The sequence below is a fragment of the Chenopodium album genome, chromosome 18 (assembly GCF_948465745.1).
Source record: "Chenopodium album chromosome 18, dcCheAlbu1.1, whole genome shotgun sequence".
Lineage (NCBI taxonomy): Eukaryota > Viridiplantae > Streptophyta > Magnoliopsida > Caryophyllales > Amaranthaceae > Chenopodium > Chenopodium album.
The window spans coordinates 24,633,082-24,652,539 of record NC_137851.1 but is presented as its reverse complement, the minus strand read 5'-3'; the positions used below and the strand labels follow the sequence as shown (position 1 = coordinate 24,652,539).

The 19,458-nt window shown below is 37.4% G+C and overlaps 1 protein-coding gene and 1 long non-coding RNA gene across 5 annotated transcripts; one reads left to right on the top strand and one right to left on the bottom strand.

Annotated features, from left to right (window-relative positions):
• The first annotated feature begins 1,440 nt into the window (after window positions 1-1,440).
• Window positions 1,441-5,939, top strand: LOC145590635 (protein NPGR1-like). 2 transcript variants are annotated; one of them, XM_081647055.1, is made up of 6 exons: window positions 1,441-1,601; window positions 2,094-2,431; window positions 2,628-2,886; window positions 3,409-4,622; window positions 5,037-5,184; window positions 5,334-5,939. In XM_081647055.1, exons 2-6 carry the CDS (start codon window positions 2,204-2,206, stop codon window positions 5,642-5,644), a joined length of 2,160 nt encoding a protein of 719 aa, XP_081503181.1. In that variant the 5' UTR covers window positions 1,441-1,601; window positions 2,094-2,203; the 3' UTR covers window positions 5,645-5,939. The 2 variants fall into 2 exon arrangements, with proteins under 2 accessions (XP_081503181.1, XP_081503180.1); XM_081647054.1 differs by lacking the exon at window positions 1,441-1,601 and adding an exon at window positions 1,626-1,814.
• A 979-nt stretch (window positions 5,940-6,918) lies between these two features.
• On the bottom strand, window positions 6,919-19,133 carry LOC145590634 (uncharacterized). 3 transcript variants are annotated; one of them, XR_014102118.1, is made up of 4 exons: window positions 18,817-19,133; window positions 10,665-10,767; window positions 10,393-10,458; window positions 6,919-7,196 (listed from the first exon to the last, which is right to left on the bottom strand). It is a non-coding gene; the product is annotated as an uncharacterized LOC145590634 (long non-coding RNA). The 3 variants fall into 3 exon arrangements; XR_014102120.1 differs by having other exon boundaries at window positions 6,919-7,146; XR_014102119.1 differs by having other exon boundaries at window positions 6,919-7,131.
• Between the last annotated feature and the right edge of the window lie 325 nt (window positions 19,134-19,458).

The following is a 19,458-nucleotide window of genomic DNA, read 5'->3' as shown; positions in this document are numbered from 1 at the left end:
ATTGGTTTTATTTAGTAAGTTTGGTAGCCTTGCATAATCATGCGGCGGTAATACGCCTAAGTCTATTTCTACGATATAAATTATACGTATTTTTCTGGTTTTTCCGTAGAGGGAGATTTGGGGGTGTTACACTAGCTGCCTGAGCCCGTTCCCTCTTGCGGCTCCGGCCACCCAGCCCCCTACTATAGCACCGGAGCCAGAGTCGGCGTCGACGTCGCGACCGATCCCCTCCCTGAACCACCAAATCCCTCCCTCCCTCCCTTCCTCATGCGGCATCCCCTTACCCTCGAAAACCCTTTTCCCGTCCCGATCCCAGCCTCTTCCCCGTCCCCCGTCTATTAACAGGTAACGCCGACCTTCCTTGTCCCCCATTCGAACCGCGTCGTTCTCTCCCGACATCGATTTTGGCCGCGCCGATCTCCCCAACTAGTTTCAAGGGGTCTGGTTTGGTGGGGTTTTTTTTTCGAAGGGGGTTTTGGGGTTGGCTTGGTTGTGCTCTGGTTCGCTGGCGGTGGTTCCAAGGTTTGGTTTTGGGTATAATGTGGTGGCGGTGGTCTTGGGTTGGCTGGGGTCTAGTTTGGTAGCAGTGGTGGTGGTGGGGATGGCGGTGACTGACACTTAGGTGGTGGTGGTTTTTTTTATTATTTGATTTTATTTTTTTTAATATATATTTTTGACAAATCAAATTGTGACACGTGTAAATTAAATTTTTAAAAAAATAAAATTACCTTGCAACCGGTTATTGGTCACTCGGGACCATTAAGAGTGGATTAAATATAAAGGTCGGATTATTTAAAAATAACTCATAGGTGGGATTATTTTTAGCGGTAGCCCCAAAGGTGGGATTATTACGGACAATTTTTCCTTTCATTTTTTACTCTTTTATATGAAAGATTAAGATTGGTGGGCTATAAATAATTGGGCCTAACTTATAACTAAATCAGGTTACACATATATCAAGCATATTTAGGTTTGGTTCGATTTTCGGTTTTGAGATGCCTAAAATCGAATCCAAACCGAAAAACCGAAATTTTAAAATTCTTAATCCAAACCGCACTGAAAAAAAAAAAAATCCAAACCGAATTATAATTCGGTTCGGTTTTCGATTTTTATTCATATTACATTTACCCCTAGTTAGAGTTTAGTAAGTGCAAGATTAACACTTTGCTTGAAATGAATCAATGATGACAATTTTGATAAATTTAGATGGTGTTATTTAACACTCCTAGTGAAATAAAGTAGAGCAAACTAAATTGAAACGGGAAAGTAGCATACAATATATTGCCATATGGAGCATGGCCATAGGCCCACCCAAGTCCCCAACCAACCCATACCCATAAAAATTAACACAATGTCTCTTTCCAACATTTAGAATGGAGTTAACGTTGTTAAATAGCCCAACCATAACCCAAGAAAATCAAACCTAAACCCCATCCAACATTAATACCACAATCTCTCATCATTCTAAGCAGCAAAACACAGAGAAAGAAAGAAATAAAATACTAACCAACTCACCTGTTGCCTTCGCCAGCCCATACAAGCCACTGCGCGCAAAGGTCAGCAACGACACACTCACAAAAGGTCCCAAAAAAAGGACAAAAGTGCGCACTAAACTCAGATCTCCGTAACATAGTTGAGAATCTTATTTTTATGGGTTGTTTTCAATTTTGCTCTTTTTTTTCTTAAATTAAAGTTGGAAAAATTCAAAACATCCAATTTTAGCTCACATGAATAAACCCCTGATTACTGAGACTGTCTGAGAACTGAGAAGATTCTCTGTCGGAGAAGTTGCTTTCATGGCAGTTTTTTTGGTGGTTAGTTCGAGGGCATTGTTTTCGGTTTTATGCATTTGAATTTTATTGCATTTGTTGAAATTTTATTCTTCTATAAACCTTTTGTCTCCTTAGTTTGATCTTGTTGATTAATTTGCTTTGAAATGTGGTTTGATTTTTGGATTATTTAAGTTCTGAAATCCCCTTTTGATCTGAATTATGTAAACTTATTTTTTCATGTTTAAATGTGTAGGAAGTTGTTGTAATAATAAGCAAATAAGATCTGAAATTTCCTAACTATGCAAATGCCTGTTATTGCAGACTATAAAATGAAGGATGCTCTGTTGAGTTATACTTAGTTTGGGAGTGGAAAGGTTAAAGATATCTTTGCTCTGGTGTATGGTTGTTTGTGTGTTTTGGAAACGAGAACAATGTTGTGCGCTTGCTCAGGAGAGCAATTCAAATTCGAGGAGCCGGTACCGCGGTCACCGGAGTCGTTGGTCACCAGGGATTTCTCGGTCAGTGGCCTCTCGTCGAGAACGGGCGATTTGAAGAGTATTTCTTCAAGGACTACTGGTGATTTGGGGTCAAAATATGAAGATGCCCATGTAGATGAAGTTGAATCCACGTTGAAGGAAGCTCTCTCATTAAACTATGAGGTGCATTTTTAGAATTGTTTTATTGGGTATTTATGTTTAGATTAGGTTAATTTGAACTTTTATTGGGTATTTTGTGGTTTGATTAGGTCTGTTTGATTAATCATTTTGATAATGCTATATTCTAGTAATCCTTTTTTTTGATATAATTTGATTATTTTAACTTGAACTAAAAATTGGGAGACCATTTAACTATCAGGAAGCTAGAGCATTGCTTGGCAGGATAGAATATCAGAAAGGGAATTTTGACGCTGCTCTACAGCTTTTCCAAGGAATTGACATTAAGGGATTATCCCCAAGAATGGTTACTGCTATTTCAGAGCGAACCCGGCCACGAAAACAAAGATCCAAGGGTGATAATTCCCTTGCTGGTGTAATGTCTTGGCATTCTGTAGGCCTTCTCCTTGAAGCCATTCTACTCAAGTCTAAGGTCTTGGAAGAACTCGGGAAGATTTCAGGTACTTTCTTATGATATTATTAGAAGTGTTGTATTGTTCTGTACAGAATACATCATGCACACCAAATGCTTAGGTTTGCTATCATAGAGTATATGGGACGCTGTAGGAATGAATCAATGCTGAGTAGTCCTTGCATAAAAATCTGGAGATAATTTGTAGACAGACTCTATTTGGATGGACACTCAATTCGCGTGGTACTTGTATTATTGAATGAGTTGAATCTTTGGTTTGATACATATGAGTTAAAAAATATGGATAATTTCATCTCATATCTCAAGTAACTCCATTGAGGTAAGTACCAAATGTTTTTTATTTTATTTTATTTATTTTATTTTATTTTTTTATCACCATCAAATTATCACAATGAACTATTATCAAAGGGCAAAGGAATTTGGATATGTACGCTGAAGGATTACATGATATGATACAGTTAATTTTTATCTCATACAATACTTATTGAGGTACAAACCTATCATATGTTATCTAATCTGCTGTGCTATGCTGTTCTCGGTGATCTACCAGAGGCTGCTAAGGAGTGCAAATTGATTGTGGATATAGTTGAATCTGCATTACCTAATGGTATGCCAACCAAGATCAGTAAAGACAACAGGATGCAAGAGATGTTTCACAAGGCACTGGAATTGCTTCCTAAACTATGGAAAGAAGCAGGGTGCCTTGATGAAGCCATTATAGCTTGTCGTCGAGCTCTTGTGAAGCCTTGGAACTTGGATCCTTACAGATTAGCTAGTGCCCAAAAGGAGTTAGCTGCTATATTGATTTATGGAGGGGTTGAAGTGGGCCTTTCCCCTCAATTGCAAATATGGGGTCCAACTACCCCTAGAAGTAATCTTGAGGAAGCAATTCTTTTGCTCTTTATCTTGATTAGAAAAACATCATGTAATGAACTTGAGTGGGACCCAGAAATCATTGATCATCTCTCTTTTGCATTGTCAATGTGCAATGGTTTCTTGTTTCTCGCTCAGCATGTGGAGCTTGTACTTCCAGGAATCTATGACAGAGCTGAGAGATGGTACATTCTTGCACTTTGTCATAGTGCTGCAGGCCAGAACGAGGCAGCATTAAATCTAGTATGGAAGATTACTGGACATTCTGAGTCAAAGCACAAACCCCACATCCCTTCTCTTTTGTTGGGAGCAAAATTGTGCATGGATGATTTGAAGCATGCTCAAGAAGGAATGGATTATTGTCACAGAGTTTTTGAATTGGCTGCTGACGGAAACAAGCATTTTATGGCTCAAGCTCATAAGCTGTTAGGTTTGTGCTATTCAAATGCTGCCAGAGTATCTACATCTAACTTGGAAAGAGAGATGTATCGGAAGGGGTCACTGAAGTCTCTTAACAAGGCTGCTTGTATTGTAAAGGATGATCCTGAGTTGATGTTCAACCTGGGATTGGAAAATGCTGCTCAAAGAAATCTTGATGCCAGTTTCTGTTACACCAAGCTCTACTCCAATATGATGGTTGGGAGTTCGGGGAAAGGGTGGAAGCTATTGGCTCTAGTAGCTTCCGCACAGCAGCAATTTGAAGATGCTGAAGACATAGTTGATATTGCATTGGATGAAACCACCGGCATTGATCAGTTACAACTGTTGAGATTAAAGGCTGTTCTACAGATTGCTCAAGATAATCCCAAGCAAGCTATAGAAAACTACGTACAACTGTTGGCACAGATTCAAGCAGCAAAGAAGCACAATTTTCAGAGTCACACCCTGGAGGTATGTGCATATGCTGACGTTTGCTTAAGATTAAGCAGATAACTTAAATTTAAGGTAGCATAGGGCCAATGTCTTTGATATTATAATTAGGAGTATTTTTATAATTAACTATTTTTAATTATTTATATTCTTTGGGGGTTCAAGAGACATTCAAAAACTTGTATCATGCGCCATAATAAGAGGAAGGGGGGGTTGTCTTTTGCAGCATGTGCCACCTACAAGGCTGTGTCAGAATTTGATTCAGGATTGTTGTTATTAAATTGGAGTATCTTTGGAGCATGTGTTTAAACTTCTATCTTATTCAAGTCATCAAGTGGTAGATTCTTTAATCTAGATTTATGAAGTTTTTGTCAGTATATCCTACATGCCATTACTGACGGAGACTTTCTTAATATTTTATTAACCCTTTCATAGGCAACAGAAATGAAATACCTGGAGATGGAAGCTTGGCAAGATCTGTCCAATTTGTACACAAGGCTTGAGTCTTGGGGAGATGCCGAAATTTGTGTGGAAAGGGCAAAGTCAATCAACCTTTACAGCCCTCAAAGTTGGCATGTAGCAGGTATGTCATTAGAAGTATATGGGTCATTCAGATTGGGTGAGATAATTTTGGGTCATATTCTGGTGGTGTATCATTCGGCGGGGTCTAGTTCTAAGAGAGACCAAAGGAGGAGTTAAAAATCCTTTACTGATATCTTAGATTTCATACAGGTGTGCTGTTCAAGGCTCGATCACAATACAAGGAAGCACTTGTTGCTTTCTCTGTCTCACTGTCAATTGATCCAAATTACGTACCTGGATTAGTTTTAGCTGCGGAAGTGTTCATGGAACTTTGTCCCTCTGCTCTACCTATAGCAAAAGGCTTCTTAACGAATGCCCTACAATTAGAACCAACAAACCATGATGCTTGGTTGCACTTGGGCTTGATTCTAAAAAAAGAAGGTTTAATAATGCAGGCTGCTGATTGTTTCCAAGCTGCTTGCGAACTGAAGTCCACTGCGCCTATTCAACCATTCTCATAAAGCTGTTTTCAGATTCTATCAAAGAATATAGTTTAGAGGGGTTTCTGACATTTTATCCATGGCAGGAAAACTTAATTTATCCAGATTCTTTTTGAGTTAATATTAAATCTATGTATCATATCCAATCTGTCATGGTATAGTTTGTATTTCACCCGATGCTTATGTACAGAGCTGAAAATTCTAGCTGGGCTAACTAGTAGCTCAGAATTTGCAGCTACATTGTCTGTATGCTCTCTTGTAACGTGTAATCTGTCCTGTATAATTCACTACTTTTTTTGTTTTAATGAAGTAGATCATTTACTCAAAATCTTTCTGTTTTCCTACAACTGGAATTAGCCCAATCAGGGCACATTGTTTCAAATTTCATCTTATGCTGGACCATGTTATGGTTGACTGCACTTTTGTGTTTTTACTCATTTCTTATCTTAAGTATAAGCTTAGGTGACTTCAAACTCTCAGCTATGGGTTTCCTTGTTTGTGAAGTCGTGTTAACCGTAGGGAACAAATCGCTGAATACGATTTAGTACCCCGATCACACCGAATATCAATTTCAAGTCAAGATGACAAGACAAGTCATTCTTACTCTTGAATTGTTTAATTTATTTTCTCGCATTGCCTTAAAACACATTACAAAGGGCTATGTTACTCAGACTCTTCATTTTACATCAAGTACCGTGTTGAATCCTCGACACTCGAACATGGATATGACACTTGGACACTTTATTTTAGTTCAAAATCATAGATTTTTTTTTTTTTTTATAAAATAGCCGATTCGAACACTTGAACATGTACTCGTGTCAGACATGAGTACTTAAATCCAAGTAACATAGCCAAAAGCCTTGAAGCTACAAGATGAATTTCTTATCATCTCTACTAAATTTGCTTATTTAGGTCTTTTGTTACTAATATAAAATTATACTCCCTCCATTTTCTTTGATATGCATCACTTTAATATATGCATCCAATATTTAAGTTTTTTTTTATTTATAATATAATATTATATACTCTCTCTGTCTCTCTCTCTCTATTTTTATTTATTTATTTTTTTTTTTTTTGTTATATGCATTTAATTAGTACATTTGTCTCACGTACTCAGTTTGATTCAATTCTTTTTCTAATAGATAATTAATAAATGTTATTATGTAATATATTGTTTGATTAGTCACCTTGTCTACTTTACTTAATTTAACTTTTTATAGTTTTTACCAATTGACAATTAAGAGTTAACTATATTGTTGATCAAAAGTACGTCTTAATAAATATGTCAATGAAAATGATGAATTTCAAAGACGATAGAGTATTAATTTGCGAATATATCTCATCCAAAGTCAAAACAGACAAAAAATAAATAAATATTTAAGAAAATTGTCTCATCCAAAGTTCAAATAATCATACATTTACATTAGAACAGACAGAGGAGCAAACTCTATGTATGTGCATCACTTCGTCACATAAATCCTGCAGAAACCACGCCGGCTGCAGGAAGCCTGGAAATCATGTAGCTGCAGGAGTAAGTGATTGTTTACCACAAATATGAGCAAATTCTTCAATACTGAACAAGAGAAGATGACAATAAAATGATTAGCCGACATCAATTTGCCACAAACACAAGAGCATAATTAAACTACAAGCGAACACAACTGTGCCCTATGCTTGATTTAAAGCCACGAAAACGTTAGAGCACGAACCAACGTGCAAAAAAAAAAAAAAAAAAACATCATTTACCTAGCACAAAATAAATTCCATTTACAAGGAGGGAGTGGATGAAATTTGAACTCATGACTTCTTTGTCACATTGGCTCTTGATAGGATTATATACTCTATCAAAATATACCTATATGTTAATTTCACACAATATGAAATTGCTCCAATTGCACTTTATACTCCATTCGTTCTTTTCAAGCGTAACGTTGGCAATTTTGCACTATTCATACACTTTGTTATCCGTCTTTTGTGATTTACATTATTGAAAAATGCAATCAAATGAGATCTTGCTAGATTTATCTCAATACATATGGAGTATTATCTAAGATCCTGTTTTTTCACGTTTCTTTATTTCAAAAATAAATAAAAAAGTTTAGATGAGATAAACTAATTTAGAAAAGTTCTAATAAGGATCAATAAGGTTATCCAAGTTCAATTTACAACAAAAATAAGTTCTAATAATGTCTAAGAAGTTTTGATAAGATAAGTTCATACAAGTAAAATCAGGTGAAAAATATCCTTATATAAAATGTTACTAAAACCATAATTAAAGATATAAACGGTACAAAATGTGTATCGGTAAGCATGAAAATAAACATTGCAATTAGTAAAGGACAAAGTAATATAAAATCCCAATTCATTGCCGACCAACTATATTTGTGAAATCATGCACAACACCTACTATTGCAGTTAATTCAAATGGATGAACTAATAGAAAATCTCTCCATACAACAAAGCTATCAGCCATAACCAGATAACTATATGCACTTGAGACTGCAAGTCTGTTACCTAAAAGGCTATAACCGACAGAGAGGTAGAAAGAAGAGTTAAAACTTAAAAGGGTTCATTTTCACTTCTATATACAGCAGTAGATGATCAACATCTTGTCTAAGCCTCTGAATTTGACTTCTAAGGGTCCAAGATCATGATAATGATCTCTCATCTGAGATGAGTATCTCAACCCTGCGCCCCATGATCAGATATTTTCAGGTATTAAATTCGTTTATTGTTCTTTTTCGGGAAAAAGTCTAAGCTCTTCAGGTAGGGCTATCAAGTTAGTAGAAATCTTCTATGTAAGTTTTAATGACCAAACCGATGACCTAGATAGAGGAAGATTCATACTTGCCTTGAGTTTTTAGTTAACACATAGAAGACGGATTTGATAGTGTTCGTTTCGATTCTTGGACAGTCCACTTGTAAACTTTACTAATCTTATATATCACTCTCTCCGGCCTCCAACAACAATGGCAGCATGTCAACATTTCAAGCCCTAAAATTCACACCAGCTTTAGCTTCTCTCTCTCTGCTCTGACCACTACCCATTGCTCTCGCCTATGCCTTAAGCTTCTGTTGTTGCAGCTGTGCAGCCACAGCAGCACTCACTACTTTTAAAGAAGAGATTAAAAAAAGGACAGATAGGGGAATCACCAGATTGGAGGTTGTTGGCTCGCTTTGTTGAACTTGTGCCAAATGCTCTCTCCTCGCCACACACTCACCTTCACTGTTACTTGAAGCTTTGATGTTGGATACAATAGTGGTCGACATTAAGTGAAATAAAACCCCATGATTACTGAATTCTGAACTCAAGCCTACGCCGATGATGCCAATCCCTCCCTTATATCTCCGCCTGCATTCATCCTCTCTCCTTTATCCTGTTGCTCTCTTCATCAGGCTTCCATTCTCAATTGATTTTCCAGAGTGAACATGTCATACCATTTAATGAGGATGTGGTGTGTCACATATAAGTCTTTAACAATGAAGGAAAATCTGTATTCTTTTGGCACATCTAGTGGAAATTGAACTTTCTCGAAAGAAAGACTAGATTATGGAACATCTATAAATAAATTAGTGTTTTAATTGTTTGGTCCTAAAAAAACTAGCTTGGTTAAAGTTCAAAGCTCAACTCAATTCATCATAATCGTCCGACTTTACTATTCCAACACCTGGCTTTACACATAGGCAAAACCGATAGTTTTCCCTACTACAGCTTGGACTAGGAAATCCTAAACAACCTATGGCACTAATGTCAAACAGCAAGTGTAGACTAAACTTCTCAAGGCAATCCGCAGGTCCTACACTCCAAAAAGTACTAAGAAACATGAATACAAAAGTAAAAACAAATGAACAAACAAAGCCACATGTAAAACCATACTTTAGGTATATGATCAAACCAAGTGGTGTTTATGAAATCTATAGAAATTACACAAGCCAGCTAATAGAAGTTCAAATGATCTAAGACTCTCAATGAACAACTTGGGGTTGAGCTCGAAATGACCTTGTCAATATTTGTTTATTGGATAAATTAATTAAATAAACTATCTGAACAAGTTTGGAATCTTGTTTAAAAAATGAGCTTGGAAAACACATTTGATTATGCTCACAAACAAGCTTTTACAACTTCATTAAAAAAAAATAAAAAAAAATAAAATAATAAATAAATTAATTAAAGCTATTATTCATGGATGTTTATTTCAGTTATATGGCTTATAAAATATATACTAGACTTTAACAAATTTTACCAAGATGTGTATTTATAATAAGGTTTTGTAATTTACACTTTGAATTTTAAATTGTCACATGTCGAATGTACATAGTAATCAATGATACAACTTTGTTTATGACAAATGTTCGTTTGTGAAAAACAAAAACTTGTTTATTAACTTGGCTAAAACTAGTCATTCACAAATCGTTTGTAAGCATGATAACCTACGAAGTTAACTGAGTTTTAATAAATTTTGAGCACAGTAGAGAGCTGGAGCACAATAAGTTAATTGAATAATAATATGGTAGTACTCAACTCAGACACATTCACATCACTACCCACTAACTATGACCGAATTCACACGGGAGACAAATGAAGAATTGTTATAAAAGACTGAACAAAAATCCAAGGCACCAAATGATGTCAACAAGTTTATATCCAATTAAAAAGTTCAGTCACCCAACTGGATACCCATTCCTTTTATTTTTGAAGAGTAAATATCATGCATCTTAATTCTAACGTAGGCAATTAACTGTGCCAAAGGGTTAGACATTTTACTTACGACGATTATTTTTTGAAGAGTAAAAATCAGCCACTGCCCTATGGTCAACAGTTATCCCATCTGCCACTGCATCCAAACAGTCAAATAAAATTGTTATGAGACAGCTATATGAAACAACCAAAATCAGATACTGTCACATTTTGTCGATAATAAAAGAAACTAATTAATGATAACCTAAGGAGTAATAAAAATTACACAGGGTTCCTTCATGGGAATAAAGCTTTCATTTCTAGTAGCCAAAAAATATTTAGTTATGCCCTAAACTATATTACCTTTAGAGCTGGTTCACCCTTATTAATGTTTTCAGACTGCTTTTCTTTTGCTGCCTGTGCACGGACAGCTTTTCCTATAGCTGACTTTTCAAAGTCCTGCTGCCTGCATTTAAGTCCAGAAATTTCATGATGAACTAAATAGCATTGGACATTTGGAATGGTCTTAACACATGAGCTTTCTGACATAAACAAATAAACATACAAAAAAAAATATTAAATTAATAAAATTGACTCATTATATGTGACATTGTGACATGTACACATTTCATGATTTTGACTGAATTTTTGCAAAACCTTTGAGTAATCAACTTTATAACACATTGATAATGATACCCTCTTATTTCTTTCCTTAGGCTGGAACTAAAAAATAAACTAAAGAATAGGGTAAACTTACTTAATTGATGATAGCCATTCATTTAAATGGTGGTGCTCAGTTATGTTCTATATAACCATTCATGCAATAAATTATGTTTCTCCTAGAATTTGATAAGTTGATTCTCATTTTGTTCAAGGATTCACCCTATTCAAAGTTTGTGGCATTAAATTTATTGATCTTTTGCCTAAGGATTCTGACCTATTTCTCGGTTGGGGAAGAAGGATTTAGCTATAGGAAGAGTGTTTCCTTCTACGAGGCAAAAGTCTCCTAGAATTTGGTAAGTTAATTCTCATTTTGTTCCAGGATTACCCTATTCATAGTTCGCGGCATTAAATTTATCGAGCTTTTGCCTAAGGATTCTGACCTATTTCTCAGTTGGGGAAGGAGGATTTAACTATAGGAAGAGTGTTTCCTTCTACGGGGAAAAAGTCATCTTCCTCAAGATGAAATTGAAGAACTTATGTTAATCCTTCAAAGATCTATATGTTGCTTTTTCTTTGGCAGATTTCCAATTGGGTTAGAATCCACTGAGATGTTCACTACATATCAGAAAATGCTAACAAACAAAATCAATCAATCAATCAATCAAAGCCTTAATCCCAAAAGTGGGGTCGGCTAACATGAACCAAATTTGATTATTCCGTGTAGTCATCAACATAAATCTTTCTCCTCCATCCCTTACGATCCAAAACTTCATCCTCACGTAAATCCATGCACTTCATATCCTTCCTCACTCCTTCCAACCAAGTCATCTTTGGTCTCCCTCTTCCTCGTTTAATCCCTCCATGGTCCCACTCTTCCACTCTTCGCACCGGTGCACCCTCGGGTCTCCGTCTTACATGTCCAAACCAACGCAGACGATTTTCCCTTAATTTATCTACAATGCCCGCCACACCTACTTTCTTGCGAATAACCTCATTTCTGATTCTATCTCTTAAAGTGTTTCCACACATCCACCTTAACATGCGCATTTCCGTAACCTCCATCTTTTTAATATGCTCTTTCTTAGAAGCCCAACATTCTGTACCATAGAGCAACACTGGTCTTATGGCAGTCCTGTAGAATTTTCCCTTCAACTTTAAGGGAATGCTGCGGTCGCATAGCACTCCCGTGGCCGCTCTCCATTTAAGCCACCCTGACTTAATCCTGTGGGTCACGTCTTGATCAATGTCACCATTCTTCTGGATGATCGACCCTAGGTACTTAAAACATTCACTCATGGTCAAATCCTTTCCATCCAAACTCACCACTTCATTGCTTGTCCCCCTCTGAGTGCCAAAACGACATACCAAATATTCAGTCTTACTCCGACTTAGCTTAAACCCTCTAGATTCCAACCTTTGCCTCCATTGCTCCAACTTGACATTAACCCCATCCTTAGTCTCATCCACCAAAACGATATCATCTGCGAACAGCATACACCATGGAACCTCATCTTGAATTGGTCTAGTTAATTCGTCTAGAACCGTTGCAAAAAGAAAAGGGCTTAATGCAGACCCTTGATGCAATCCGATTGTAATAGGGAAATCTTTTGTCAACCCTCCGCATGTCCTCACATTTGTTGACACATCCCGATACATATCCTTAACTAGGTCTACATACCTTCGTGGGATACCTTTCTTCAACATTGCCCACCAAAGTATCTCTCTTGGCACCTTGTCATATGCCTTCTCTAAATCAATAAAGACCATATGAAGATCTTTCTTCTTTACCCTATAAAACTCCATCATTTGTCTTATCAAATGGATTGCCTCCATAGTAGATCTCCCAGGCATAAAACCAAATTGGTTATCTGAAATGCTTGTGCATGCCCTCAACCTTTGTTCAATCACCCTTTCCCACAACTTCATAGTATGGCTCATAAGCTTAATTCCTCGATAGTTAGAACAATCTTGAGCGTCTCCTTTGTTTTTATAAACCGGGACCAAGGTGCTCTTCCTCCAATCTTGTGGGATCCTTGTAGCCGTCCATATCTTGTTGAAAAGGTTTGTTAACCAATCAATACCAATCTTACCCAAACACCTCCACACCTCTATCGGTACCCCATCAGGGCCAACCGCCTTCTTAGGTTTCATCTTCCTCAGTGCAATCTCCACCTCTACTCTCCTAATCCTTCGCACATACTCCATGTTGATTTCTTCATCACTCATAGAGGTATCTCCTATCACAACTCCATTACTTCCATTAAATAATTCATCGAAGTACCCCTTCCACCTGTCCTTGATGCCCTCCTCTTGCACTAGGACCATTTGGTTCTTATCTTTGACACACTTCACCATGCCAATATCCTTCCTTGCCTCTTGTCTTCTCTTTGCCATCTTATAAATGATCCTTTCTCCCTCCTTGGAATCAAGCTTTTCATAAACCTCCTGATATGCCTTTTCTTTTGCTTGGCGAACAGCTGCCTTTGCCTTACTCTTAGCCTCCTTATACGCTGCAAAGGTTTCATCACTCCTACATTTTCCTAAGGCTTGATAGCATTCCCTTTTTTGCTTAATTACTGCTTTCACCTCTTCATTCCACCACGAAGTATCTCTCTGTACCGAAGTTCTTCCCCTTACTTCCCCTAAGACCTCTTTGGCCACTCTTAGGAAACAGTTCTTCATTCGTAACCAGGTCATGTCCGGATCCACCTCTCCATCCCAATCCGCTTCTTCAATTACCTTTTCTGTAAAAACCTTAGCTTTTGCATCCCTTAGGGTCCACCATCTTATCCTTGGTTCTTCTTGTCTAACTTTTTTCTTCGCCTTCTCTTTCAGACGAATAGTCATTACCAATAGCCGGTGTTGGGTGACCACACTCTCCCCTGGGATAACCTTACAGTTTATGCAACTTTGTCTATCTATGCTCCTTGTGAGCAGGAAGTCTATTTGAGTTGCATTTGCTCCATTCCGAAAAGTTATCAAGTGTGAATCCCTCTTCTTAAACCAAGTATTAGCCAAAATTAAATCATATGATTGGGCAAAATCCATAATAGCTTCACCACCGGCGTCCCTCTGCCCATACCCAAAGCCTCCATGGACACTCTCATAGCCATCTCGGCTCGCCCCAACGTGCCCATTTAGATCCCCTCCAATATATAACTTCTCTGAGTGGTGGACACCCTGCACCACCTCGTCTAGGTCCTCCCAAAATTGTCGTTTCTCTTCTGCATCTAAACCCACTTGGGGAGCATAAGCACTGATAACATTCACAATCTCCTTGCCACATAGCAACTTCAGCCTTATCAACCTATCGTTCTTCCGATAGACCTCGATCACCTCTTTTGCCAACCTCTCATCGAGAACCACACCAACTCCGTTCCTAGCTCCACCATTCCTTGTTCTGTGGCTCGTTTCTTGCCCAACATACCATACCTTATACCCCAAAACCAAGCCTCGAGCTCCTTCTCCTGTCCATCTTGTCTCTTGGAGGCACATGATGTTCACGCGTCGTCTTTTCATTACTTCTACCAATTCTGCTGATTTTCCCGTAAGAGACCCCACATTCCAAGAACCAATCCGCAAACTAAATTCTTTTCTCCCACGCTCCCTCCTGATCCCAACTCCAAGTCCTTGATTATTTGACACCACAATTGGGCAATATGGCGCGTCGCTTCTGGGCGACGACCTAGCAACCCTTACATACTTATCACTGCACCCGGGTCTGGGAAGTGCAGCGCGTCGCTCAGTAGGGAACGCCCCAATGGCACGCCCTTGCTCATTTGACACCACACTCGGGCAATGTGGCGCGTCGCTTCTGGGCGACGACCTAGCAACCCTTGCATACTTATCACTACACCCGGGTCTAGGAAGTGCAGCGCGTCGCTGAGTAGGGAACGCCCCCACGAAAATATCTGTTTGGCTCATGTCATGGGATGTGACGAAGTTTTATACTGGCTGTCACTGGCCTACCGTAACCCTCCTCCTTTATCCAGGCTTGGGACTGGCAGCGGGAAACCCACTGGCGGAGTTCTAACAAACAAAATGTTACTTGTAATTATTCATGGTAAAGTAAGTTGGATCAGGTTTTCAGTTTTTCTTCCACAATACCTCAACTTGACAAGCATAAAAAAGCTTCACAAATAAATTTTTTTAGAGATCTTTCAAAAGATTGACAATTGAATGCACAAAACAAAAATCACAAAAAAAAAAAAAAAAAAAATAAACAATAAAAAAAATCCTCCAAAAGTGTTACCAACTGCTGTAGACATTCCCACAACTACCAAGCTCCACGCAGCCCAGCTTTGCAAAGTTGGCACGTTAACCGTGCCAATGCAGCAGCTCTTTATTGTGAGATGGATTAATCCTTAATCTTTCCCCAAAATATCCTTGAAGCAAATCCAAGCCTCTCATAATTGTAATAAAGAGCTGCATAGGATTTGATTTACTTGTCATATAGCTTCCTTAGAATAAAATCAAAATTTGCTTTTCCTTTTTTTTTTTTTTTTTTTTTTTTTTTTTTTTTTTTGTAGTTGATACTTTTTTTTTTTTTAATTTATTTATTTTTTACTATAATTTAAATTTACTTAAGTTAATGATTAGGCTTTGAAAAAAAAATATACTACGTATTATTGAGCTTTGAGCTTGGATAGTAAGTCCTGTTAATGGTTTTAACCTTTAATATTAATTTCTATTTAATCACATAGTTAAGGGCTTGTTTGTATCCATAAAAAAAAAAAGGCTCGTTTGGTATTATTAAAATTCTCCGATGTTTTTCAATCAAAACTAGAAACTAGTATTCTTTTTTTTTATTTTTTATTTTTAGTTTAATTGGTACTTCGATGAATTGTTTAATGGAACCATAGAGTTGAGATAGGGATACCTCTGTGAGTGATAAAGAAATCAACATGGAATATGTGCGGAGGATTAGGAGAGTAAAAGTGGAGATTGCACATAAGAAGATGAAGCCTAAGAAGGAGGCGATTGGCCCTGATAGAGATGTGGAGGTGTTTGGGTAAGACTGGTATTGATTGGTTAATAGATCTCTTTAAAAAAATATGGAGGACTATAAGGATCCCGTAAGATTGGAGGAAGATCACCTTGGTCCCACTCTGTAAAAACAAAGGAGGCGCTCTAAGGGATCAAACTTATGAGCCACACTATAAAGTTATGGGAAAGAATAATTGAACATAGGTTGAGGGCATGCACAAGTATTTCAGATAACTAATTTGGTTTTATGCTTGAGAGATCAACTTTGGAAGTAATCCATTTGATAAGACAATTGATGGAGTTTTATAGGGTAAAGAAGAAGGATCTTCATATGGTATTTATTGATTTAGAGAAGGCATTGATAAGACAATTGACTGAGTTTTATAGGGTAAAGAAGAAGGATCTTCATATGGTCTTTATTGATTTAGGGAAAGCATATGACAAGGTGCCAAGAGAGGCACTTTGGTGGGTAATATTGAAGAAAGATATCCCACGAAGGTAAGTGGACCTGGTTAAGGATATGTATCACGATGCATAAACAAATGTGAGGACATGTATAGAGTTGACAAAAGATTTTCCTATTACAATTGGATTGCATCAAGGGTTTGCATTAAGTCCTTTTCTTTTTACAATGGTTCTAGATGAAGTAACCACACCAATTCAAGATGAGGTTCCATGGTGTATGTTGTTTGCAGATGATATTGTTTTGGTGGATGAAACTAAAGATGGGGTTAATGCCAAATTGGAGCAATAGAGCCAAAGGTTGGAACCTAGAGGGTTTAAGCTAAGTCAAAGTAAGACTGAATATTTGGTATGTCGCTTTGGTAATCAGAGGGAGACAAGATGTGGTGAGTTTGGATGGAAAGGACTTGACCATGAGTGAATGTTTTAGATATCTTGGGTCAATCATCCAAAAAAATGGTGACATTGATCAATACGTGGCCCACGGGATTAACTCGGGGTGACTTAAGTGGAGAGCGATCACGGGAGTGTTGTTTGACCAAAGAGTTCCCTTACAGGTGAAGGGAAAATTCTAAAGGACTACCATAAGACCAGTGTTGCTCTATGGTACAGAAGGTTAGGCTTTTAAGGAGTACATTAAAAAGATAGAGGTCACGAAAATGCGCATGTTAAGGTGGATGTACAGGAACACTCTAAGAGATACAATTAGATATGAGGTTATTCGCAAGAAAGTAGGGGTGGCAGGCATTGCAAACAAACTAAGGGCGGAAAATCGCATGCGATGATTTAAACATGTAAGATGGAGACCCGAGGGTGCACCAGTACAAAGAGTTGAAGAGTCAGACCAAAGAGGAGTTAAGCGAGGGAGACCGAAAATGACTTGGTTGGAAGGAGTTAGGAAGGATATGAAGTATATGGATTTGCATGAAGATGAGGCATTGGATCGTAAAGGATGGAGTATGAAGATTTTTGTCAATGACTACACAAAATAATCACTTTTGGTTTATGTAACCGACCCCACTTATGGGATTAAGGCTTTGATTGATTGATTAAAGCTAATATAAAACCATAACTAATAACTCTTATATGGAGTATAATTTATTCTTCTAGGCAATCAAAACTCACATGATAATGTCTTGTTAGAAGCCACCATCATACACCATATACGTAGTGTTCGGTGTTCAAACTTCTCTGTCAATTGCTTGTTTCACTCCTCTCTCACCTTTCTCCATATTAAAACTTCTCAGTAAATGGTAGACAGCATGTTTGAAGTGTGGGTGTGGGCATGTTATACAACAAAACTAATAAAACGGTTTAGACTTTTCAGCTTTTATATTGGTGACTCGGGAGGAAACACAAATGATTTCCACTCTACTGCTACCTTATCTTGGGATACTAAGATTTGTACTCATAAGTAAAACCAAGATCATTCTTAATAAAGCACAACAAATTAAATTGCAATTGCTGCTAGTTATAAGTATTGCTTATGCTCAAAATTTCAAAGAGTTTTCTTGCCCTCACTTGCTCTTAGAGAGCAGGAAAATTCTTTGAAATTCTATGAGGTTAAGGGAGGAGTATTTCTGTTAAAGCACTCTGTCATGGCTTGTTCTAAGAGACTACAATGGACACTAGAGGGTGAAGCGTGTTTTATGGAGGTTGAGGCAGCAAGGTTTGAGATGAGGATTGCCTGGAGTTTGACGCAGCAAGGTTTGGTTAAGGATTGCTTGGAGGCTGAGGCAGCAAGGTTTGAGTTGAAAATTTCCATTACTTGGTGACAAGGTGGGATTTTTTCCTCAGAATAGTATTGGATATACTTCGTATTTGAAATGTACTTATTCAAAGCATCTCTGCTTTAGGCCTTTAGCAAAACTTGATTTGCAAAAATAATGAACTTGCTTTTGGCCTATAAGTAGAGCCTCAGTTCAGTGTTTTCAGCTTCAACGAGGTTCTACGCTTTGACTGCGATTGTACCCGAGTTTGAACTGGGGCACTGCCATGGAGACTGGATCAATCACAGCTCCCACCCCCCAACACACACACAATATTAGGAATTTTTATGGGTTATTTTGGCAATTTTGCTTTATTTAATGTATAAATGAATAGTTCTAATTAATGGTTCCTCTCACAATCCATAAATTTGAACATCATACATCTTTTCAATTTTGAGGGAATTAGGAAACCAATAGCATGCCCTAATAAAATTCAGTCATTGGGATAGGATGAATAACAACAAGCCAACCTCTACCTTATTTTTAAAGAAAAATTCAAATTATTCATCCCAATAAATTGTAAATTTCACAAACAGCAGAATTTCAATCAATGAAACTAAAGAATAAAATAAAAATTAATTAAAAGTGTAAGAATGTAGAAAATGTATGAATTATTTTAAAATAAAAAAAGTGACCTTCTTTGGGCAGCTTCGGCGGCTTTAGCGCGAGCTTCAGCAGAAGCAACGCGATCCTGTTCTCTTTTTTCCTCCTTAGTGTCACCGTCGAAGCACGAGCACACGCTTCCCATCTTCTCTGAATTCTGATTCCTGTACGGCTGTACCTCAAATCGCTTACAACAGATATTGCTGATTATAGCAGGGTTGACTTTAGTTATGCTGGATTTGTTTCAACTGTTCTATATTGTCATTTTTAAATTCTAGACTAGACTAGATAGATTGATTTTGTTCGACTTCTTCCGTTCTTCGTGGGCGGTGGCTCCCGAATGCCAGACTCGTCAACTTAGTCCAAGGTATTTTTATTTACTGTATTTTCTAATAATTGTTCCATTTTTTTTTTTTTTTAGTGTATACACAATTTACTTTTACTTTCGTTTTTATTGTTTTAGGAAAAATTAAAAATCCAACTTTTACACTTTTTTTTCATAATAGAAATCCAACTTTTTTATTATCCCATAAAAATCTAACGTTTATGCCCTATCTTCACCTAAAGTCCGTTATCGGTTGGTGACCGGTTTTTGTAAGTTATATGCCACATGTCAGCTTTTAATAGGTCTATTGATTTTTTTTTTAATAATAAAAAAAAATTCCCCTGCATAT

Bases quoted from the DNA above. Each gene is read 5' to 3' on its own strand.
- LOC145590635 (XM_081647055.1), top strand. From the start codon at position 2,204: ATGTTGTGCGCTTGCTCAGGAGAGCAATTCAAATTCGAGGAGCCGGTA. The intron at 2,887-3,408 runs GTACTTTCTTAT...GTGATCTACCAG, and splicing joins AGAACTCGGGAAGATTTCAG to AGGCTGCTAAGGAGTGCAAA. The intron at 4,623-5,036 runs GTATGTGCATAT...ACCCTTTCATAG, and splicing joins TTCAGAGTCACACCCTGGAG to GCAACAGAAATGAAATACCT.